This window comes from Triticum urartu, chromosome 2 (genome assembly GCF_003073215.2).
Source record: "Triticum urartu cultivar G1812 chromosome 2, Tu2.1, whole genome shotgun sequence".
In the NCBI taxonomy this organism is placed as follows: domain Eukaryota; kingdom Viridiplantae; phylum Streptophyta; class Magnoliopsida; order Poales; family Poaceae; genus Triticum; species Triticum urartu.
This window is the reverse complement of record NC_053023.1, coordinates 731517363-731541373: the sequence shown is the minus strand read 5'-3', so window position 1 is coordinate 731541373 and position 24011 is coordinate 731517363. Positions and strand designations below refer to the sequence as shown.

Sequence of the window (24011 nt, the reverse complement as noted above, 5' to 3'; positions counted from 1 at the left end):
AGATCAGACACCAACGATCGTCCAATAGCTCCGAGGTCAGTGATGGACTACAATCATAGACCGGACAAATATGACAGCTCATCGGTGATAAAATTTCATCCGCACAACCCGACGTAGGTGGAAGAACACCTTATCATTTTTGTTGTGGGATAGAACACCTTATCATTGATGGGTTATTTTTTGACCGGTCAATGTTAACTATCTTTGTCGACCGTGACAGGCTCATCACTGACGCCTGGCTAGGTGTCGGTCAGTGAGGAGTGATCAGTAGTAATTTGATTTGTAGTACTAGTGTGCATATATAGTTCCTGCTAGCCGGACATTGTAAAACTGGCACGGTGATTGCTAGCTCAAAGACATGGTTGACTATACCCTAATTACAAACTGAAAGTGGTAAGATTATTTTCACCAATCCACACCTACAAGTGGAGAATCAAATTAGTAACACCAAACAAGCTGTACAACCCAATTAATTAATTGAGGTTCTTTTCGTGACTAGATTTCCATTTTGGCTTGAGCAAACTCTTATTTTTTTCGATAAAGGCTTGAGGAAACATGCATGGCCGAGATGAACTCATGTGGCAGTTGAAGAACCGTCCCTCCATAGCCAACCAAATCGTTATTAGGGCTTGCAGTTGTTGCAGTGATGGTTTTGCGCGGACAACTCGGATGCACATCGGTAGCAGAAGCTGTATCCACACCTACAATCGGCCGGAGAAAATCAAATTGTCAAACAAGCCGGCCGGGGAGATGAGCTCAAATCATGCATGCATGATGGATGAGATCGTAGTAATCTACAAGGAGAACGTAGCTAGGATGATGGATTTGACGTACCTGCATTTGATGTAATTGCACCCTTCGGATTTCTCCACGAACATCTGGCACTCGGGGCACCTCTGCCACCCCTCCCTGCCGACGAGACGCCGGAGCAAGAGGTCCTCCCGGCCGCGCTCGTCCTGCCCGAGCTTCTGGAACTCCAGGCACCCGAAGCCGACGTGCCACGGCACGGCGCACCGGGCGCAGAAAAGCCGGTGGCAGTGCGGGCACTCCGCCTCCGCGATGGCCGCCGCCCCGGCCTCGTCGTCGGCGAGCAAGAGCGCCGAGCATTCCGGGTACGGGCAGTACATCCTCTTCGCGCCGATCGCGAGCTCGCACAGCAGCAAACCCCACTTGTCGAGGAGGTCCGTGGGGATGATGCTATGGCATCTCTCCGGCTCGATGGTGCCGTCCTGGCAACCTGGCTGCGGGCATTCGATGGGACATACATTGTCGTCCAGCTTCGCGGCCACGTACTGGGCGACGCAGCTGGAGCAGAAGGCGTGGCCGCACGAGTTGATGATGAACTTGAGGGCGCCGGGCACCGTCTCCATGCAGATGGCGCAGTCGAAGAGCTCGCCGTCGCCGTCGACCGGCGAATCTCCATTGCCCTCGGTGAACAGAACCATGTCCACGGGGGGCTGATGTTGCGGCATCTTTCCGGCTCGGCGGCGCAGTCCTTGCAGTTGACGAGAAACACAGCTCGAGCAGAAATCATGGGCGCACGAGGTGAAGCTGGGCCGTATACATGCACATGGCACGACATGCATGCACTTGGTGCAGTAGAAGTGCTTCCCGTCGCCGAGCCGTCCTTGCAGTCGACGAGAAACACAGCGCGAGCAGAAGTCGTGGGCGCACGAGGTGAAGCTGCGCCGTACACATGCGCATGGCACCACATGCATGCACTTGGCGCAGTAGAAGTGCCTACCGTCGTCGCCGTCCGCCGGCGAATCTTCATTGCCATCGGCGACTGTGGCGTGGTTGATGCGCGGCGTTTCATGCCTGGGTACAAGGGGGGTTAATTTGAGTTCCTTTGGGCCGGCAAGCAAATACTACAAGAGATCGAGTAGAGACTAGGGAGTAGAACTCACCGCACCATGGGCATGGGGAGGAGGCCGTCTTCGTCCTCACAGTCGGGGCATTCGACGGGAAGAGCAACGCCCTCGCGCTGCCTCATAGCGACGTACTTGGCGACACAGTTGGAGCAGAAGGCGTGGTGGTCGCACGAGCCGAAGCTGGATTTGTGGACGATGGGCGCCGTCGTTATGCACATGGGGCAGTAGAAGAGCTCACTGTTGCCGCCCAACCGTGAATTCCCATTGCTATCCATGATCAACGTTTCTCGCCTAGTTTCACGCGAGCCAGTCGGGACCTGAGTAGTATGTTCGTTGCCGTCAACCGGTCCGCCGTTGCGCGATGGTACTAGAAACATTTCAGGCCTGAGTAGCACTTGGTTCATACTCCATCCGTTCCTAAAAAGTCATTTTTAGAGATTTCAATGCTGACTACATACTGAGCAAAATAAATGAATCATACTCTAAAACATGTCTATATGCATTTGTATGTAGTCTTTACTGAAATCTCTTAAAAGACATACATTTAGGAACAGAGAGGGTAGATGAGAAAAATCCATATTATAACCATGAACCATTCCATCTGCCTAAGATTCAACACCGGACTCTCAAATCATCTTAAGATTCAACCCTGAATTATCAAAACCGGCTAGAATCAACCTTCCCTCCGCCGAGTAGGCCAGGCTTTGATCCACTTGTTATTGATCGCCGCGTGAGCTTGGCCAGAAATAGATTTTTAAGGGTATTTTTGCAATTCCCTTAAAAAGAGGGTATTTTTGCAATTTGGTCGGCAAAAGGACCAAAACTTTCCCATAATGCTCATCATTTTTCACTTTTTAAAAAAATTTCTGGATGCGTTCTCATCTTTTGGTCAAAATTGACAAAAAGGGGCTGAAAATGAAACTTAAAGGTATTTTTTAATATCGTTGGCAAAAATGACTGGAAATTTTCTAGGATGATTAGTATATTAGTCTTGAGTTTACTTTTTTAAATGGGTATTTTTGTAAGTCTGGCCAAAAAGGGGTTGAAAGTGAGATGTAACGGTATTTTGAAATCTGTTTGGCAAAAATAACTGAAAAATTCCCAGAATTATACTAGTATTGATTTAATAAAAAATTGAAACTTCCATTGTTTGGTTGACAAAGAAGGGATGACAATGAAATTTAAGGTTATTTTTAAAGCTGTTTTGGAAAATGGTGGCAGCAGCTTTCACAGAACGATAAGTATACTAATCTTGGTTTTAGAGAATTCTTTCATCTTTTTGGATGTTTCCTTTTGTTTGTCAAAGTTTGACCCGAGAAGCGCTGAAAATCGCACATGGCTGCTGACTGGGATGCTTACCGGCCAATCAACAGGTCATAATCAGTCCTACTCAGCGAAAACCAGGTTCAGAGGGGAAAGGCGTTGAATCTTAGCAGGTTTTGATAGTTTACGGTTGAATCTTAGATGTTTTAGAGTTTGAAAGTTCTGGGCTGCGTTTGGCAGCTCAGTAATTTTGATGTTTTGCAAGAATACCGTGGTTTTGAAAAAAACAACAACACGGTTTTCAATACTTTGGAGGTGTTTAGCATCAGTAACTACTCTTTTTTTCATAACACACACACGCCGGTATCGCCGGCAAAGCGCGAGAAAGTAAACAGGACTCACCTCACCGCGAGCGCGACGATCACCGTTGCCACGGCGAGTCCCCAGCAGCACCATGCTTTGGCCGGCCAGCTGAAGCCACTTTTATCTGCAGCAGGCGGTGCTGGAGATGTATGCGCGCGCGTGTCCGCCGGGATTGGCGGTGGCTTTGACGGCGTCGGCACTGCGCCCGAGCAGCCGCTCACCGGCGACGGCGAGACCGTCTTTTTTATCTGCAGCTCAATGGGGCCGACGGCGAGCAACGCGATCGTCTTGGTCAGCTTGTTAGTTTCACCGTCGACGGCGCTCCTCTGATAGCAGTAGCACATCTCCGCCTCCAAGGCCTCGCTCCCGTTCTTGGGCACGAGGACGAGGAGGAGAAGAAAAGCGGTGGAGGAGGAAACGATCCCGGCCATGATCGTCGGTCGTCGCTGTGTGATTCCTCTTCCCTCCTCCGGCCAAGGGCCTACCGCGTAATCGTATCCGCGTGAAACCCCTCGACGACTTCCCGCCATGGCATCACCATCGAAATTTCACTTGTTTACTTTCTACTATCAAATTAACCGGCCGTCGCCGTCACCGTCGCCGTTGCGTGGCCTCTTTTCTCTTGTTTTTTGCGATTGTCCACACGGAGTGGAGCTCATCGTCATATAATATAACTGGAGACGTTGGGTTGGGTAGGGGGGGGGGGGGGGGGGGGGGGGGGGAAGATGAAGATGGGTCAAAGATGAGGTGTTTGGGTACATCAGGAATACGATCGAGGAATGATGCAAGCAAATAGTAGTTGGGAGGATGCAAGCAAATGGTTGGATCGCTTTCATGGCTGATAGATGAAATGCACTGCCGGAAGCAATGGACCGTAGTACGCGAGGACTGAGTATAAAAGGATCCAGAACGGCTACACGACCTCCATGGAGACGCGCAACCTACACAGATTGGTTCTTTCTTAATTTCCACCAAACTGCATCCGACTTTTGCTCAGTAAGTGCCACTCGATCGGGCCCACCCGGTTTGGAAATGACACTCGTTTACAAACAGAGATACCCTGAATTAACTAGCTAATTCTCAGCTAACTATGCTTAAGGCTGGTCATAGTGGGGAGTAATTTAGACTAGTGTCATATATAGTCTAAGTTAGTATCTTCATAATGCAAAGTAACATAATAGTAGTATCATAGACGACTTCATTTATTAGCTCGTAGACTCATCTTGTCTTGAAAAGCGCTATGTTACAGTAACATATTATGTTACCACCTCTCATTAATTACTTGCCACATAAGCAGATTTTTCTCGAAATGCGCTATGTTACTAGCTAAGTTACTCCCGCTATGACTAGCCTAATATTGATCCAAGTATTGATAGTTGTGTCTTTCCCGATGGCTTTTTTAGCAGTCACCACAAGTTGCATTAGTAGAACATAAAGGCGCGCGTTGCCACGCCCATCCATCTTGAGAAAGAAGTTATACAAATATTTGATAAAATTACTGAAAGTGCGTTATATCGACTAGAGGGGGGCGGGGGTGAATAGGCGATTTTTATGAATTCTTCACTAAGGAATTTGCCGGTGAGGAAATTCCTTAGCGAAGAACTACTTGCAGCGCAATAAGTACTCAGTAGTAAACATAACAGAAGACAAGCATAGTCATCATGATGAAATGAAGACAATCGTAGAGTACAGAAAGCGTAATCACAGGATAACACAGGATGAAGACAAATAGACTGAAGAAATTGAACTGAGGAAATTGAGAAAGTCTTCAGTCAAAGTCTTCAAACACAGATATGACAAGCACACACCACAGTAATGAGGAAATGAAAGAGTTGAGGAAATAGAACCAGTTGGCTTGGTGAAGACAATGATTTAGTAGACCAGTTCCAACTGTTGTCTCAGTTGTACATCTGGTTGGAGCGGCTAGGTATTTAAACCTGAGGACACACAGTCCTCTCCGTATTCTCCTTGAGCTAGGGTCACACAGACCTCGCCCAATCACTCGTGATAAGTCTTCAGGTGACTTCCGAACCTTCACAAACTCGGTCACTCGGCGATTCACAATTCCTCTTGGACGCTCTAGACCATGACGCCTAACCGTCTGAAAGAAGCACAGTCTTCAAAGGTAACAAGCGTCGGATCCACGCAGGATCAATCTCTTCAGTGATGCTCAATCACTTTGGGTTTGTAGGTGTTTGGGTTTGGGTTTTCCTCACTCGATGATTTTCACTCGAAGTCCGGAGGATGGGATACTCTCAAATGACAAGTGTCAGTTTCTTTTAGAGCAGCCAACCAGTTAGTGGTTGTAGGGGGCAGCTATTTATAGCCTAGGGAGCAGCCCGACATGATAAGACATAAATGCCCTTCAATGATATGACCGTTAGGTGGATAAGATATTTTGGGACAGCTGGCGCGCAGCACAGCAACGGTCGGAAATTTGAGGCTCAAATTCCTCAGGCCTATCATGTTCCTCACTGTGTAGGCAATCCGCACTGACGAATTCCTAACTCCTCAGTCAGGACAAATTCCTCAGAGACCAGAAGAACTCCGTCTCTGTCACTAAAGAAATTGACTGAACTGTATGAGATTTTCAATGGCTTCACTCGAAGGGATTGATAGGTGTAGGATTTGAGTTGAGCATCACATGGAAATTTTTTCTTAGTATTTCCTCGACCCCCTTTAACAATACGGTGTTTCCTATGACTCAAGAAAGAGAAAAAGAAACTACGAAAACAAAAGTCTTTATGCTTCATATTCCTCGAATGAATACCAAGTCTTCAAGGTCATACCAATTTCTTCACTTTCAAAGTCTTCAGAAAGTCTTTAGAATACCAAAGTCTTCAGTCGAAGAACTTCATTTTTAGGGGTTGACTTTCTCTGTAAATATCAAACTCCTCATAGACTTATAGACCTGTGTACACTCATAAACGCATTAGTCCCTTAACCTATAAGTCTTCAATACACCAAAATCACTAAGGGGCACTAGATGCACTTACAATTATGCCAACAATAGATTTGATAAAAATTTAAGTTGTTCTGGATATAAATGGCCCACTCACATAGATGATGTCGTATCACGTTTATCTGAACCGGGAGTGCAAAGGTAAACATAAATTTTTCTTTCTTTCTGGGCCAAATGTACTTAAAGTTGCATTAGTAGATACCCTTTCCTCTTTGTTTCAAAAATTGTGGCTACCCTTTTCTTAAGCAAATTGGTTGTAATTTGAATAATTCTAAAACATTGAAAACAATTGCACAAACTCCTCATCCATTTCACAGAGAATTTACATGCTTGATTTCATGTAGAAGCTTATATGTTTCATAAACGATTTATGATTCTCCATGGATAATCTCTGGAAAGTTTACACCATCACACCAACCATTTCTTGTGTGCTTTCTACCTTTTTTGATATCATCTCACAGCAGAGCACTCATATATTGCCAAATATTCAAATTCTAGTAAACGTCACTGACTCACTGTGCCATTGCTTGTTCTTCTTGAGTTTGTGACAACTTCTGATTCTAGCTCTCCCCTTTATGATCTGCAACTTTCTCGAGTTTATCCAGAATCTCTAGCACTATTACTTCTAAACCACGGAAAGATCCAAAGGTTGAAACTTTGATCGTCCCGTTTTACCCATATATACTGTACCCTAAACCCTAAACCCTGAACGACCATCTTGCACCACTCTTGTCCTTGTGATCCCTACTTGGCATTTTGTCAAACCTACATATTTAGGGCATTCAAGTATATTTTATCCTCACAAAGAGGACGAGTAGTTTAATCAAGTGGCACGCTCAATATCAATGATGTTTTACATTGACAAAAGTACTTATATTTAACAAAATTACTTTTGATCATGTGTAAGATAACAAGGTTTTTAGTTGGAAGAGGTCTAGTAACATAATTAGCCAGATGATTCGATGTAGGTCATCACCACTAACAGGAAATGAGACCCATTAGTGGAGACATGTCCTAGGCCAACCGAAGAGCCCCCTAGGAAACTTTGGTCCAGCACCAAGGCTTATAGGAAATTTTGCCCTAAAATTTTCTTCTGTCCTAGGCATTCTTCGTCCAGAGCGATGACTCCTTAAAGATATTCTACTTCAGAGCAATGACCCAGTTCATTGAACCTGACAGAAACAACCCACTTTCATCCTCATAATCGGTATAGACACTCCAAGGATTTTCACTAGCTACTTATTGTATCTCAAATCTGGCTGAACTTCTATCTCCACCATAGTTGCTTGCTTCTGAGGCTCTCGCAAACACTTCAACCATGACACAGAAAGCATATCATGCATCCCTGCAAAAAGAAGGTAGTTGCTCTAGACAGTAAGCATGTTCCTCTTTTTTTTGTATATTGATTTTATTATAGATTTATAGAATTTTTAAATGGTTATCTCTGGAGGTCTTCTACGGTACCTTCCACGATATTAACCATTTATTCCAGGTCACCCCGCGGACTAGATCGATCCATACTCCTACATCCAAGATTTTAAATAGAAGATAGCAGACTAGATACAGATTCAGGTCCATGCAGCGGAATGCGAATTGCAGGCAATACTGCGGGCTATGCTCTCATTGCGGATTTAGAAAAAAATCATAAATTTGAGATTGTTGTCAATATTTCTAGATCATGGACAAGAAATATGACAGTTACTTTTGAGCATTCATCATTTATATAAGAATATAAACTATAACTGAACAATATTTGGTCGTCCAAGGTGCAACCATGTAAGCAAGACACATTTACACAAATAGATTACACAACAGAATAATAAACACTTTATAGCAAGAGATGTTGTGGATAGCGGATGATATAGCGGTCTGACAATTGATATTGCATTCGCATCATGACTACACGTTATTTTCTAGCGCAACCTTAGACTAATAGCGGTAGTGGCAGGGTGATGCTGTCGCTGTTGTGGTCGCAATAGCGAGGTAGCGGACGCAATTTAAAAGCTTGACTACATCTCAACGTGAATAGTGGAATTATTTTGTGAAGGGGTAGAACAGGAAGGCACACAAAAGAGATCCCGAATTTTTCTTTGAGAAAATCCCTTGTTGTCCTTCCTAAACAGAAGAACCCCTTGCTTTCCAGGCTTGACGGTTAATGTTTTGTGGATCCCCAATGCCCTGTCCTCTTTTCTCGTCTCCATCCTCGGCAAGAGAACCATGGCCTAGGCCTAGGCCGGGCACCTGTACACACAGCCAACATTTGGACAGATTCAGTTTTAAAAACAGCATTTGCTATGATAGAATCTGGAAAAGGATACAAAATACTCTGTCTAAAATACCCGGTGAATCAATGGTTGATCTTGTTCAGTACTACTCCCTCCTGGAAGTAGTAAATTGTGCTGTAAAATCCTCCAGTGGGCAGGCCTCCGTGAGCGTCGCTGAGCACTACAGCGTGTTGGCCCCAAACGTGAGCGGGGCCCAGCTTCGGCACGCCCCCGTGCACTCCAAGGTGCGGTACTTTCACATGTCGGAGGATCTCTCCGAGGACGAGGTCGTCACCCTTGTCAGCGGTGAGGGTTTGCTGGACCTCATTGCAGCGGCGACTGCGGTCCACTGGTTGGACGTCCCAATGTTCTACGCCGTGGTCAAGGGCGTCCTCAGGAAGCCCGGCTGTGTCTTTGCAGTGTGGGGGTACAACCTGGACATCGACCAGTTTGGGAGCAAACTTCAGGAGCAACCCAATGTGGTCATTCGCCCGTACATCGACCAAAGGGGTAAGCTGGCCTTTGATCAGCACCGCGAGCTCATGTCGGTCGTCTGTCCATGTCGGCTGGCTTCCCGTCTCAGCCCACGCCGATGGGTTCGAATGGGAATGGCAGCTCGCGGTACATGTCCAGGGCCATCCGAGCCCTTGGGTCAATGTACGGGCCAATGGCTGCGTCGAGCCACTCCTGGAGCCTCCTTCCAAACGGGTGGATGTCGAGGTTGTACCCCACACTGTGAGGACGCCACCGGGCTTCTTCAGGACGGGTTTGACCATGGTGTAGAAGGGCGGGACGTCAAACCAGTAGATCATGGTTGCCGCCACGACGAGGTCCAGTTAACCCTCATCGTCGGCAAGAGCAATGAGGTTGTCCTCGGAGAGACCCTCCGGTTTGTGGAGGTACCGCACCTTGGGGTGCGCGGAGGCGTGCCCAAGCTGGGCATCGCTGACGTAGGTGGCCACTACGCTGTCGTAGTGCTCCGCGACGCTCACGGTGGCCTTCCTACTGCCGCGGCCGGCGTCCCAGCTAGGCACGCTGGTGGCCGGTGGTGAGAAAGGCGAGCATGGCGAACCACTCGTTGGGGTACCGCGGTCGCTTCTTGGCATACGCCTTGTTCACTATGAATTGCATGACTAGATCAGAAGGAATTTATAGACCACCCATGAGAGCAATCTGAGAGTCATAAAAAAAAGAAAAAAGCGCTGGAAAGTTGATCTGTACCTTAAAGTTACAACACGCTGGAAAGTTAGTTAGCTTGTACTCTAAAGTTAAATGGCTGGAAAGTTAGTTAGGTCAGGCGTGTCGTGTCATTCGGATCTGCACTCTAAAATTAAAAAAGACGGAGGAATATTATGGCCGGTGTAGTGAACAATTATTTTGATGGATGGGCAAGCAAAGGCAGGTGGGCTTCATGAGGATTAGGATCGATCCATCCTGTGCCCTTTATATCTCTCGTGTCTATCCTCTGTTCGCCATTGGAGCTTCTTTTGCCGCCGCCATGAGAAGCGAGTCCGGTCACCGCACCGTAGGCATGCAGGCGGACGGGCCCGTGAAGCCTGCCAGGGTCTGCATCAATCAATATTGCATTGGCATGGTTATTAAGTCTAGCAATGATTAGCTTAGTTTTTGCTTCGCGGACACGCACGCTTGCATCCCTGCCACAGTGTATGTGAGTCTTTCACCGTCTGTCATTTGCTATTAGTCGACATACTCCGACGAGAAAAAGTAGGCTATGGGAGACGGCGGCGCCTAGACTTCTGTGAGCCGGTCCGTATTCCATGTCCTACTCTGCGGTGATGGGGCCAACATTTGGGCGGGCGTAACCGGCCACCGGACATTGGCACGACGAAACCGAACGGGCTCCGCTTTAGATTAGGTTTCACGTGCATCTAATTGTATGGATTTGATCGGGTTGTGGGACATATTATTTGAGGACTCACCGACCATTGTACGTGGACGCGTTTGATCGCCTTCACGGGCGTTTGGGGAGTCCGATTTGTTGTATCCGGCTATAGTTACCCCCTCTTCCTAGGCTCAAAATGCTTGCCACTACAATCAGACAAGAGATCCTAAGATAGACATGCTCTGTTTTGCAGCGGTTCGACACAAGCGCAGTTCTTTACGGCAGTAGTCCCATTCTTGAACTGCGTCAGAGCATCTCCAACAGGTGCAACGCGCGGCGCGCTAAAAAGACGTTTACGGCGCCAAAATAGCTAGCGAAAAATTGTGCGCGCCACTCCAACAGGCGCTGAAAAAAACGGCGCGTGCGCCCTGCACAAACCACATTTACAAGCAAAACCAAGAAAATCAAACACATAAAATAAATCAACAATAAATAGTTCGATTTTATTACAACTCAAACAAATAGTTTATCTTTCAATACAACAAATAGTTCAATAGTCAACATCAAACGTACAACATCAAACATACAAATCATCATGCATTTTGTCGGCCATTCCATGCCCACCCACTCCTCGATTAGATACTTCTGAAGATTATCATGTGTTTCGGCACGTCGAATGGCATGATAGGAAGCAAAAAATCGGGTCACCCTCGCAGCCCTCCGCCACACTCGCACGGAATGTCCCAACAGCTCATACTCAAAGTAGTCTAAATCTTGGCCATGCTCATTCTCGATGATCATGTTATGCATGGTCACACAAGCGTGCATAATGTATCAAAGGATCTTTTAATCCCAAAATCTAGCCGGTCCTCTCACAATAGCAAATTGGGCTTGCAAAATCCCAAAAGCTCTCTCCACATCTTTCCTAGCCGCCGCCTGAGCATTGTGGTAATCAAGATTTTTCTTACCTTTCGGTTTTTTCAACGGCTCACAAATGTTTGCCACTTATGGTAGATGCAATCCGCAAGATAGTAGCCATAGTTGTAAGTATGGTCATTTCTACAAACTGCACCGGTGGCAGTTCACCATTTGTAATCTTATTCATAAGTGGTGACCGATTAACAACGTTGATGTCATTCAAAAATCCAGGCATTCCAAAAAAAGCATGCCAAATCCAAGTCTCTTGATCGGCCACCGCTTTAAGGATTATAGTTGAACCCTTTTCCTGGCAATTGTCCATGCCATGCCTTAGGACAGTTCTTACATATCCAATGCATGCAATCTATTGAGGCAAGTATACTTGGGAACCCACGAGCTTTGTTCATCTCCAAAAGTCTTGCCGCGTCTTCAGCATTAGGAGCTATCTAATACTCCGGACCAAACACTTGCACAATTCCGGCTGCAAAGCGCTTGACACACATGATGACTTGACTCTCACCCATGGCCAAGTGGTCATCAACTAGATCAGCCGGAATACCGTATGCCAACATACACAAAGCGGATGTCACCTTTTGAAAGGTGCTAGGACCGAGTTCTCCGGCGGCATTCCCCCTTTGCTGAAAAACCCGATCATGGCTAGCCAGTTTCTCTACAATGCGTCTGAACAACTCGGTGCTGATCCTAAAACGGCGCCGGAAATACGACTCAGGGTATATGGGATTATCCGCAAAATAGTGCATCATCAATCTGTTGTCGGCATCGATCTTATCCCTCCAAATTTTCTGCCGATCCATAACCGAACCAACATGCTTCGGCTTTTTATTGATGTGCATAGCTAGGATTATTGCAAGGTCCTCCTCCTCTTCAATATCAAATTCTTCGTCGGAAGAATCATATGACGAACTCATCTACAATATTGAATTTAAACCAGTCTATAAAAACTACAAATAACATGCATCAAATTCATCTACAAAATGTGAACTTGAAGCAATACATACCTTGTAAGTGTTTTGTCAAACATCTTGTGGGCGCCGAGCGGCATTAGGCGGCCGGGCGCTGTTCATCGGAGGAATGGCGCGCTCGACGGGCGGTGGTGACTAGAGGGAGGTAGAGGAGCAGCGGCGATAGGCCAGGGAAGCGCCGTCGGGTCGCCGGAGGAAATGGGGTGGTGCGGGCGGTGGCGCCAGCGTTAGGATATGGTGGTACGTGAAAGTCACGGCGCAGGCGCTCGACTGTGCAGCGCGCGGGAGCGGGTGCACGAAATAAGCGGCGCGCAATGCCATTTGGCTCTGCGCGCTGAACCACTTATGCTGCGAGCGTGTTTTTTGCGCCTGCACTGGAGCGTCCGGAACAGCTGCGCGCGCGCAAAAACCCGATTTTTTTTTAACATGGCGCTAATATCGCGCGCCTGTTGGAGATGCTCTAAGGCTTCTAACCTACGGACTTGAGTTCTGCTCTGACGAAGCACTTATCAAATCAGTGACCCCGTGAAGGAAAAAGAGAGTAACCCCAATGTGCCAGCGATGATATTAAGCTCTTGTCCTCCATTCTTCTTTCTCACAGCACGTTGCTGATACAATCTACTCCCTCCGTGAATTTTCTTTTACGTGCAGCATGCAAATTAGATGGAAATGGGTTAATGATTATTGTCCTAGTCTTTTGGTGAATGCTGGTGGTGATTATGGTTGCTTGCAGGGAATTGCTGAGAGGCACACTCAACTATGTCATTGTGCGAATGATTATTGCCTAGTCTTTTGGCGTGATTCCACTATCGGGTTCGTATCCTTATCGATGATGCGCGGTGGCGATGGTAAGATGGAAATGGGTTACATGCTCTGTTTTCGCTGAGCATCGGCACCTGCTTGCATCTTGGCTTCACAGGCTTTGCTGACATTGTTGGGAGAAGATTCGGCTCACTGAAGCTGCCATTCAACAACAAGAAGAGCTGGGTCAGGAGTGCCGCGATGTTCATCTCTGGGTTCCTGCTATCCACTCTGTAGGGTTCTTGGGACGCAATCCTGTCACCTTGACAGGTTTTCGCACGCGCTGTTGACTTATTCGATTTGTTCCGTTGTTGCAGGATGTTGTTATACTGCCCATGGCTTGGTTACATCAATGTCAGCTGGGATCAGGCGTTTGGTAAAGGGAAATGTTTATACCCGGCGCACGGGGCGTGCGATCCGTTTTTCCTTGTTGCGCTAAGTCGCTCGTCCACGCATCCAGGCCCACATGCAACACCCTCTTTCTCTCTTTCCTAGCCACGCATCTACGGCCTTATCCATCTGCCAACCGCTCTTCTTCCTCCCCAGCTAGACCAGAGCACACGCCATGCCGATGAAAGGCAACCGGCTAGACCAGATCCCACTCGCCGGGGTGGTGCTCCTACCCCCCCCCCCCCCCCCCCCCCCTCCCTTGTCCTCACGGCGCACTCCGTCCATCCATCTAGCTCCACTCCAACGACGACCTCCCCCCTGAAAGCTACAACCAGCTGAGACAGAAGCTGCAACCGTCGTCTTTTTTTTGCTACTACCCGCGACGGATTTTGCTACATTCATCACGGCAGGTCTGCGACCTACTAGCGCGGTAGCTTTTTTGTTGCAACCGTCCTAAGATTTTGCTACTACCGGCGGGATTTTTGCTACATCCATCATATGTGGGGGAGACCGCGACCTGCGACGGCAACGACGACGAATTGGTGCAAACGGACATGGAAAAAAGCTTCAACCGGCCTAGTATAAGTTACAACCGATGGAGGAAAAAAGCTTCAACAGGCATGACAGAAAAGCTTCAATCCTTATGGAAAAGCTGGAAACAGCTACGGAAAAAGCTTCAACCGACCATGAAAAAAACTTCAAGCTAGAGCCAGCAATGGTTATGACGGCGAGGCTACGACGGGTTGACGGCGAGGACCTGCACGCGATTTTTTGCTGCAATCGACAATGGGAAAAGCTACAACCGGTGCCACGTCTTGCTACTCCCGGCAAAACCCGACGAAGGTTGAATAAAATTGTGGTCGGCGCCGTGACTGTCGACATGAATGGTTGTAGCGATTCATGTCACCGGTCGTAGCAAAAATGAACCATGGTTGAAGCAAAATACATCTGCACGTGGATGATGAAGGAAAAAAGATTGGTTGGGCGTGGCCATGGCGACAGGGCTGCAGCGAGGGACAGCGGCGGAGCTGCAACCTGAGCTTCACCTGTCGCTGCTGAGAGCTACAACCGCAGGCGCAGCTGTTTCATGGGTCAAGGCGGCGACGAGGACATACGGCGAAGGTGGGGACTGGCGACGAGGACGGCCGGCGAGGATGGGGACCGGCGACGAGAACGGCCGGCGGGAGTGGGGACTGGCGACGAGGTCAGCCACCGGAGGGGAGAGGATGCGTGCACCGAGTGGGAGATGTGATTTCCAGCAAGAGGAAGAAGAAGCTGCAGGGCAAACCCTTTTTTTCCGCCAGATCCAATGGCCCACGCGGCTCAAATCCAACGGCCCTGACCCAACCGGTCGAACGGTTGGGCCGGTGCGCCGGCGCAGATTAGTGCCCGTTGGTAAACTGGCTCTTGTTACACTAGCAGCAACTGCGGTGGAGTGTATTCCTGTAACTGAAGTTCTAGATGACAGTATATATGTTCCTTTGGCCACCATGTTGGTAGCATTTCTGTTGTTTGGCCACACTGCAACTTTTATATACGAACAAATGTTTTGAGCTCCTCCTGTACTGGCACCAAAAGGTTTTCTAATATCCACTTTCCCCTTTGAAGCAAAAAAGAGGTATCAGGACACCCGTGTCTAGAACTCTAGATACACATTTATTTTCAACATTTACACCAACATACATCAATCCGTACTCAGCCTTCTCAATTTGTTTCGAATGTACAATTTCTTCGGTGAGCAGACAAACCCCATACAATAACACATCGAGCAATAAGGGAATTATTCCTAAATAGTACAAAAAGGATGAAACATTGGCCTACTGTTACAACCTCATATTTGAAACATTGGCCTTGCAGTCAGCTGAGCTTTTCGTGGATGATCGGCAACTAAGAAAGACGGGCAAGTACAATGACACCGGAAGTGTGATCAATGCGCCCTTAGGTTTCCGCTTCTCCCGGATGACCGCTTCTTCAATCATCGGCAACTTCTGATGAATCTTCTTTCATATGTAGTTCACATCACCATCTTCTGGGGCAGAGCCCTTGCTACTATGGTGACTGTTTTTGTACTCAAAGATATGCTGGATTTCAGCCAGGTTTCTTCTGAATTCATCCTTCTGCCGCTTGGGGATATTCCTTAGGTAGTTTGTTAGCCATTTGGGGATATTCCATGCTTCCTTCCCAAAGGCTATGCCCCGTAGCAAAATGCACGAGCAATTACCCAATATGGAGTCCAGGTAAAAAAAAAAGGCTGCACGCAGCCGCTGCCTCCTCCTCCAAAAAGAAATCTAGGTTTTCGGGCCTCTTGTCGGCGCCGCCGCAGCGTGGCCCTAGGGCCATGGGGCCGGCGTGAGGACTACGTTGTTAGTCATTACTTTAAGATTTGTTATGATTTGTGTCCTGTTTATGAAGGCGAGAGGGCAGCGGCTCACTAAAGATGGAATAAAGGTCTACCGCCTAGCCCCCATTCCGGTGGTGCATCTAGCATCGTTGGTAGGCGTGTGGAGGTGTGTCTCCTGCAATCTATCCTCGGTGGATTTGCTCATATCTGTTTGTTGCACGCCTATGTTTTGGTGGTGCGTCTAGCATCGTTGGTAGGCGTGTGGAGGTGTGTCTTTGGGTTGAATCCTTTCGATCTACATTATTCGTCATTGGCGACGGTTGCTACTGTGCGCTGGTCCGATGGGTCCTTAGCACAACGACTTTTCGACTGTCTACTACAACAAGTTGTGTTCGACTTCGGCGAGGAAGGGGTGATGACGGCAACATGCTTTTGGCTCGCTTCAGCTCTTGTAGTCGTCGCTAGGTGGTTTACAGATATGGATGTAATTTTTATTATTTCTGGTGTTCGTTATACTTCCATGATCAAAGATGGATAAATCGGAAGTTTTCTCACATATTAAAATACCTAGGATGGAAAAAAAGACAAAAAAGAAAAATGCCGTTCAAAGCTAACCTCCATCTCAGTACAACGAGAAGGGGTTTACTATGGAGAGTGTGATAATATTTGTAGAAGCAATAACTATGAAAGATTATGAATTATAGTAGGGTTAGTTTAATTTGTGTTGGCTGGTCACCTTCGTGGGCTTTCACGCGGAATTTTCTATGATGGCTTCGTCGACCCGGCAACGCTTGAAGCTCTTGCATGCAGCGAGGCACTAGTCCTCGCCATGGATCTTCAAGACTACTCCATTGAACATATAAACCCTGAAGAACTCCTAGGCAGGACCGAGCTAGCCACGTCGCCTCTAAATCGCTGCTGCCATCGCTTGTAATTTCGTGCCCCGCCAAAGGCATTTTAGTAATTTCACGTACAGGCAAGTACAGGTGTATAAAACTCACCCGCTGCAATGGAGAAACCCTAGCCGTCACCCGCCCCCGCGCGAGAGCGACCTAACCGGCGTCCCCCCGTGAGCCCCTTGCCGCCGCCACCCCTCCCCTCTGCCCCATGCCGGATCTGCCTGCCGCCGCCGCCACCGCTCTCCTCTGCCCCGTGCCGTATCCTACCTCCTCCTCCCGCTACCCTCATCCCCTCTTGCCGCCATCGGGTCCTCTCCTCTCCCCATCGGTGCGAGTGCGTGGGTCGCGGCGTGCGGAGAGCGAGGAGAGGGAGAGGGCAGACGCGTGAGGAGGAGGAGGCCACGGCCATCGGCTCCTCTCCTCTCCTCGTCGTCTCCTCCCCTCTCCCCGTCGGCGCCAGCGCGCTGGTCGTGTGGCGTGATGTGAGCGAGGAGAGGGAGGGGGAAGATGCGTGAGGAGGAGGAGGACCAGGCGATGGCGTGCTGCTGGAGTGGAGGAGTGGTCGTCCGCTGCACGTCGTCGTTGTCCCCATACCCAATCTGGCAGCGGCAGCTGCAGGCCAGTGCGTGCGTCAGCTAAAGGAGCATGAGTGAAGAAGTCCTCCTCCAGAATCTTGCCGAGATGCTCCTCTCTCTTTGCGTCTTCTTTTTCCTCTGTACTTTGTTTTTACAGTATTTGCCCTATCCTGTTTGATGATTTGTTCATGAGCTAATTTGTTCTTATTGTGGTTCCACTTCTATTTCTATCTCGCAGGATTTTGTTCCAATGACACGTTGCTGACTATTTGAGTTTTTGGAATTTAATGAAATTCTGCTCAATCAGGTAAACCTTTTGTTTTGACCATTTGCCGTTAGAATATTTGAGGCACTTGACTAGACAGCGTATACCAAGTAGTTCATCAATTTTCTTGCTGGCCTGTAGTGTCCGCCATCATGTAATTTTAGGACCAAATTCAGAGAAAACAGTCTCATTTCTAAGAAGGTATGATCTATATCTGCTTGTTCGCCTCTATGAAATTGTTGAAGAACCTGTCAATCCAACGGATTCAGTTGCACAATATTCGATTTGATGGTTGACAATATGCAGAGCATCTTGAGAGCCTCCTTCATGTTCTGGATAAAGCAGCTGACGAAATAGTACGCTGATCCCGTCCCTTGTTGACGATGAATTTGCCTTGAGCACTGCGGTTTTGTCAATTTGGCTGAGCTTGCTGTCCTCTAGGTTTTATGTACAGAGTTCTTAGAAATGAAGCAGCTGCAGAAAAGGGACATCCCGAGGAGAGGTACACCAACGCCTTTTTTGGGTACGGACCAGAGGACTCACATTTTGTTTAGAGCTCACTTAGTGTAAGCTTCAAATGTCAAAACACCCATGACATCTCTTTGTCTTCCAGAGACTGTATGTTTTTTCTATTGAATTAACACGTGAATTCTTTTACTAGCAGAAGTGACGATATTGGATCTGGTTTTGGTCATTTTGGAATTGCTGTTGAGGATGTAAGATTCTCTCTCCATTTTTTCTTTTTTCAGTTGTTGACGTTCAGTACTATGTCAGTCCATCTAATATTGTTACTTCTGCTTTCTGTAGTTAAGCAGCACTAATTGTTTATCAAGTATAAGTAGCTCATCTATTGCTTCCTCCAACACGATTGAGCTTAGTTTCAGATCCGCCACAAGTTCAAACACGATTGAGCTGATGGGTCGTGTTGGAACTAATTTTGTTATTAGTGCTAGGTTTAGATTATTTCTTCTTTTTGAGTTAGCCAGGTAGCGTAGCAGATAAATACGCAGTGGAAGCATGCGTACTTAGTTGTGGCAGCGCCGCGTGAGCTTCCAGTTAGTTATCTGCAGATACTTGGGTTGGACTCAAGCATATACGTGCAGTTAGCTAGCGTAGGAATAACCGGATCAAGCCAATGTGTGTGGCTGGCCGTGGTGTGTGCATGCATGGCAGGAGTGGTGCGCGTGTGTGCATGCTAGCTAGGTAGTTAGTGGGTCAAAGTAGTGGCGTGAGTTTAGACGGCACTGGTGCTGGCCCTGTGTATATATAGTTTGCATTGCGTAATAGAATAAGCAGGCCGGGAGGGCTGTGGAAAAATATAGGTTTGTGTCACCAAGGAGGAGAGCTCTCGGCAAAGCCGGTGCTGGTTTCTTCCTTGGGCATGTGTGTAACCAAGGAGGAGAGCTCTCGGCAAAGCCGGTGCTGGTTTCTTCCTTGGGCATGTGTGTACGTGTGTGTTCATGAGAGTGTTCTTGTGTTCTTGTGAGAAACCATATACGAGAGAAGAGAGAGTTGAGAGGAAGAAGAAGAGCGGCGCTGCGAGGATGAGGCGGCGCCAACAGGTTGGGGGCCGCCGGTCGAGGCGGAGGGGAGGAACACCTCCCTCCCTGACGCCATCCTCGCCATCTGTGTCGCAGGTGCTGCCACAGAAATTTGTTGTGCCATGGTCTTTTTTCAGGGGGGAAATGGTACCTTATTTACTATTTAGTTGACTACATGCTTCCTGAGGTGCCTTTGTTTCGAAATAGTCATAGAATATGATTTTCAGATTATTTATTTGAAAGCATATATTGGGCATACAACTGAAATCTCCTTATGTTGGAGTCGATTTCCACCACCCTTAAATTCCCTTAGTATGACTCTTTATATAACCTTTAAGGCAAATGTGAAGTTAACTCAAGAATTTGCCAGGTGATTATGCACTGACACTTCATTTTATCTCTATGATCTCCTCATGAAAACAATCATAGTGCAGGATGTTGTTCCCCAATTTGTCATTTATCTTTGAATATCCCTTTATATTGGGGCTACTACCTATCTAGCTCACTGAGTGTTATCCAAAGTGCTCTTCTAGCTTACACTGAATGATACAAAGGTGTCTTCTCTGCCTTTGTTTTATATTTTTGCTAAACATGCTGGTATGTATCTTCATTTGTATATCATCTCCTGTGTTTTGTGATACTTCGCCGGATTCTTTGTTAATAGTTTGAATAAAGTCTCTTAAACAATCTGATTAAAGGATAGCTACAATGAATACATGTGTAGTTAAATCTAAATGCATATTGTTTTGGCTAAGAGTTAAATCCATATACCTACATTGTTGTTGTTTTAATTTTCCTCAGTTGCACCAGTGTGATACTACTTTTCATGCCTCTGCTAATTAACGGAATAGTTGTTATAAAGGTCTGATGCGTGACGAAATCCTTGGATTTGCAAAATTACCACTCTGTTTCTCTTAATATCATTTTCTTTTGATTCAAATTTGCTCTTGTTTCGCAGGGGCGCCATAGCTAAAATCTGACGTGAGAAGTGCAGCCACGACAATGGGCAGCCGAATAAAAAATATAGGGAGACACAAGGAGAATATAACTGGTCATACTTCAACAATGGCCACACTACTTATGATGGTTCAAGAGAAGATATCCGTGATACTGAGCCTGGTGATGAGGACATCAAGACAAAGATATTAATTCACAACTCTGCTGTTGATAGGTTGTACAAATTTACAAGGTACCACTATTTCTTTCTATGTATAAATTTGTGAGCACAGCTACTTGGAAATTCAGCGATTCATGGTGGAAGCAAGTTTTTTTGTTTTCCTTTAGTCATTTCATCATGTGTTCACATCTTAGTTTCTTGCATTATGGAATTATTTTGTGACATCAGACATGTATTCTTGCCATTAAAGTGTGACAGATGTGCCATAGAAAAGGTGTCATCCATCGGGACCTTAAACCAGAGAACTTATATGCGAACAACAAGGAGAGTTCTCCTCTAAAGGCAATTGATTTTTGTCTATATGTGTTCTTTAGGCCGGGTATGCTCAGTAGACAACTGATGCTCAAGAACATACGTTTGCAGCTTATAATCTTGACATGCTAAAATAAGTGATGTAGATCTTCCTATTTTTTCTCTGGTTTGTGTAGTAATTTCAAGCCTACCAATATATATGTTACACAGTGAAGTCCTGAATCTACTGTTATGACAGAATTTGAATTTCATTGACTTCTGTAGGCACCATGATATGTAACTTATGTTTGTTGCTTCGGAGAGTACTGCCATGCTGTCATGGTCTTCAAGATGTGGAAGGTGACTTTTGCTTGATCTAGAGTGGATGTTGAGTTGCCTTGTGGTGGCAGTAGACAAGGAAGTCGCCCATCGATTGATCTTGAGATGGCCATGTCCCTGCATTGCGGACGGTGAAGACAGTGTGTGTGGTATGAGCCCTGTCTCCTCCAACTTATATTTTGGAAGCATGTTTTCATCACTATCCGCGCCAAATTTTCTGCTCATCCAGTCCTACAATGTGTTCCTCCTATTCCATGGTTGTACCATTTTTGCTGTGCTCTGTTTGAGTGTCTGGCATCCTCTCTCTGCCTCAGACAAGAGATGCACTAGCTGCGAGGAGATATGGAAGGGCCAGTTTGGAATCTTCATGGAACTACTGAATTTGAACGCATACTTTGGCCTCTTTCTGGTCCAGCGTTTTTGCATCAACATTTGAATCATTTTTTATAAATGTCTTGAGAATATGGTGATTACGGTTGTCTGATGTTCAATTCTGTTTTTAGCAAATTATTCAGGAAGCCACCATCCTTAGTTGAGGCTGATGAGTGGAGGAATTATGTAGTACTGGTGGCACGCAGTTCACACTCCAACCCATTTCGAGTTCATCTCCCGTCAACCCTACTGCACACCGCCGACAAATAACCCTGCGACGCTAAATCCCTTTGTTCCATGGTCTGATGAATTTAACAGAAAGCCTCAAATAGACCGGCTTGATCCGTAATGTTTCATCAAGAAAAATGTTTTTTTTCGTGTCTCTCGTTCTGCACTACTCTTTACCAAATTATATATTGTAGGGAGCCTAGGAGAATCAGCTAGGGTTATGCATCACCTGAAGTGGCACCCTGCAGCAAGCTTGCGTTCACTACATACAGTTCACATCGATTGTTTATAGGAGCTTTATAGAAGTTCTTCCATTGACCCCTATGTTTGCCAACGGAGTTAGTTGATGATTCCTACATGGAGAGGATTCCGATGTTGTATATTGTTTCTTACAAACCAATAAATGGTAGCTCTCAGATTAATAATTCTCTCTCTATATGTAATAATTCTCTCTTTGAATATTAATTAAAGGAATGTCTGTTGGCATTTAAGTTTTACGAGCTTGTCGATTTCTTCAAATCATTATAATAGAGTGTGTAATATTTCCTTGGTATATCTGTAGTAAGGTATCGCCTACTTGGAGATATAGAGGTTTTTAGGACACCACACACATTTATGGTATGTTGAAAAGGGAACCAGATCTATGTTTTTAATGTTTAACATTCATATGAAGTTTTTCTGCAAATGTGACCATGGAATCCATATTTCTAGGTTCGCTTTTAATAATATGCATGATCTTTCATTTGTAGTTCCAGAGACCTGCTACATATTCATAATTTCATACTCCCTCCGATCCGTAATAAGTGTCGCGGGTTTGAAATAAGTTGAACTAACCTTAGTTCAAAACTACGATGCTTATTATGGATCAGAGGGAGTAATATATTTTCAGCTGCACATCAGAGTGCCATTTCATCTATTTTCATTTAAAGAAGTGAGTAGTGCACATTGTTAATGATATAAATATTGTCAGTGACCAAATTAATAGATTTATGCATTCGATTGTATGTACCAGAATTTTTAGAGTACATGCTTGGCACTACATCTACTACTCTTAAGATTATGTGGTGCTGCCTTGCTGACCCAAATGTCTGGGGTCTCTTTAAGGAGAAGCCAGATGGAACAAAACATGATAAAGGTCATTTGCCTTTCTCTGGGTAATATCGAAGTGACTGCTCGGCTACTAACCAACGTCTCACCTTTTGTTTCATTGTGTATGCTGTCAACTGGCACTGAAGAAAATAGTGATTTGTTGCTAACTGACATAGTGAAAAAAAAAGAAGAGGTATAGTTGAATCAATAGTACTTTTCCATAAGCATGTCTCATGTAGCTAAAAATTTGCATCTTTTTTCTCATCATGTAGAAAAATTAGCAACGAGTCGTCCTTGCCTGCACACTCCCACAGTTGACAGGCAAGAAGGGCAGGAATTAAATCAGTAACCTCATGTATATAGATTCCATCTTCTACTCACCTTTCTAAGAAATTCTTTTGCGTTTGTTTTTCAGCATGTGGTTTGTTGGATCTAGCCAGAACTGGTTACCATGATTTATCTATTGGCTCGCATTGGGAAAATAATTATGCTTTTCCTTTTGTTATAGTTCAGCCAACAATAGAAATAGGCAACATCATGTTAGTTAAATGCAACCGTTATGGTTCTATGATATTATGATATTGGTACGGCTTGGTCCATCAAACATCACTTGTTGTCTACTTATTCTTTGCTGACTTCCTTTTTTTATCTCTTATGAAGAAAGGTTATTACTCACTTTATTTATGATGTCCTGTTTCTTGTCTCACGTTGCATCATTTCAACAGGTGTGAGTCTTTTGGTGGTGCCTTTTGGAGATAATAGTTATGTAACAGAGATAATAGACAAAAAACAAAGAAGAATTATCGGGTACTCAACTATGATATGGAAGGCATTTCTGCTTTTGTCAATGACAACCCACCAAATACACCCATCACGAAGAGTTGCTTAGATGTTGAGGTCATTTTTCATACCAATGGAACATGTAGCGATGACTCTACCTGATGTAAATGACTGCATAACTTAGTTAACATAAGCTGAATGACCAGAGCTATCTATATGATGCATTTCTGCCTATGTAGCTTTGCTTATCATGAACTGATCTCATGCCTTTCTTTTGGCCTATAAACCGACCATGCATTGTAGTATATAATATTATGTATGAACAGTGACTGTGTATGAACATCATACCTAGATATTTATCTTCTTATGCTTCAAGTATTTTATGGTTGGTCTCTAAATATTCTTACTTGCATGGTTTGAAAGCTCGGTTTGCTCTCGCCCTTTGCGCCATTGGCGCAACTGGTCAGGATTAATTTCATTGCTCAAAACTTGTCAGAAATATCTTGGAAATTTTCA

The 24011-nt window shown here is 45.8% G+C and overlaps 2 protein-coding genes, 1 long non-coding RNA gene and 1 pseudogene across 15 annotated transcripts; 3 read left to right on the top strand and 1 right to left on the bottom strand.

Moving 5' to 3' along the window:
• Positions 1-340: 340 nt before the first annotated feature.
• LOC125534469 lies at positions 341-4103 on the bottom strand. The gene is made up of 4 exons (XM_048697687.1): positions 3537-4103; positions 1908-2288; positions 835-1818; positions 341-701 (listed from the first exon to the last, which is right to left on the bottom strand). Exons 1-4 carry the CDS (start codon positions 4025-4027, stop codon positions 623-625), a joined length of 1935 nt encoding a protein of 644 aa, XP_048553644.1. The 5' UTR covers positions 4028-4103; the 3' UTR covers positions 341-622.
• Positions 4104-8802: 4699 nt separating this feature from the next.
• Positions 8803-9827, top strand: LOC125534468. Its single transcript, XM_048697686.1, has one exon. The coding sequence runs from the start codon at positions 8810-8812 to the stop codon at positions 9773-9775; it is 966 nt and encodes a 321-aa protein (XP_048553643.1). The 5' UTR covers positions 8803-8809; the 3' UTR covers positions 9776-9827.
• Positions 9828-12576: 2749 nt separating this feature from the next.
• LOC125538327 lies at positions 12577-15650 on the top strand (annotated as a pseudogene).
• A 1357-nt stretch (positions 15651-17007) lies between these two features.
• On the top strand, positions 17008-23873 carry LOC125540252. Of its 13 annotated transcripts, none has more exons than XR_007297258.1 (12): positions 17008-17780; positions 17880-17939; positions 18045-18094; positions 18180-18304; positions 18403-18454; positions 20238-20468; positions 20973-21175; positions 21341-21743; positions 21821-22032; positions 22731-22908; positions 22988-23070; positions 23441-23873. It is a non-coding gene; the product is annotated as an uncharacterized LOC125540252 (long non-coding RNA). The 13 variants fall into 13 exon arrangements; XR_007297254.1 differs by having other exon boundaries at positions 17009-17780; positions 21530-21743; XR_007297262.1 differs by lacking the exons at positions 21341-21743; positions 21821-22032 and adding an exon at positions 22189-22244 and having other exon boundaries at positions 17009-17780; positions 22734-22908.
• Positions 23874-24011: the final 138 nt, after the last annotated feature.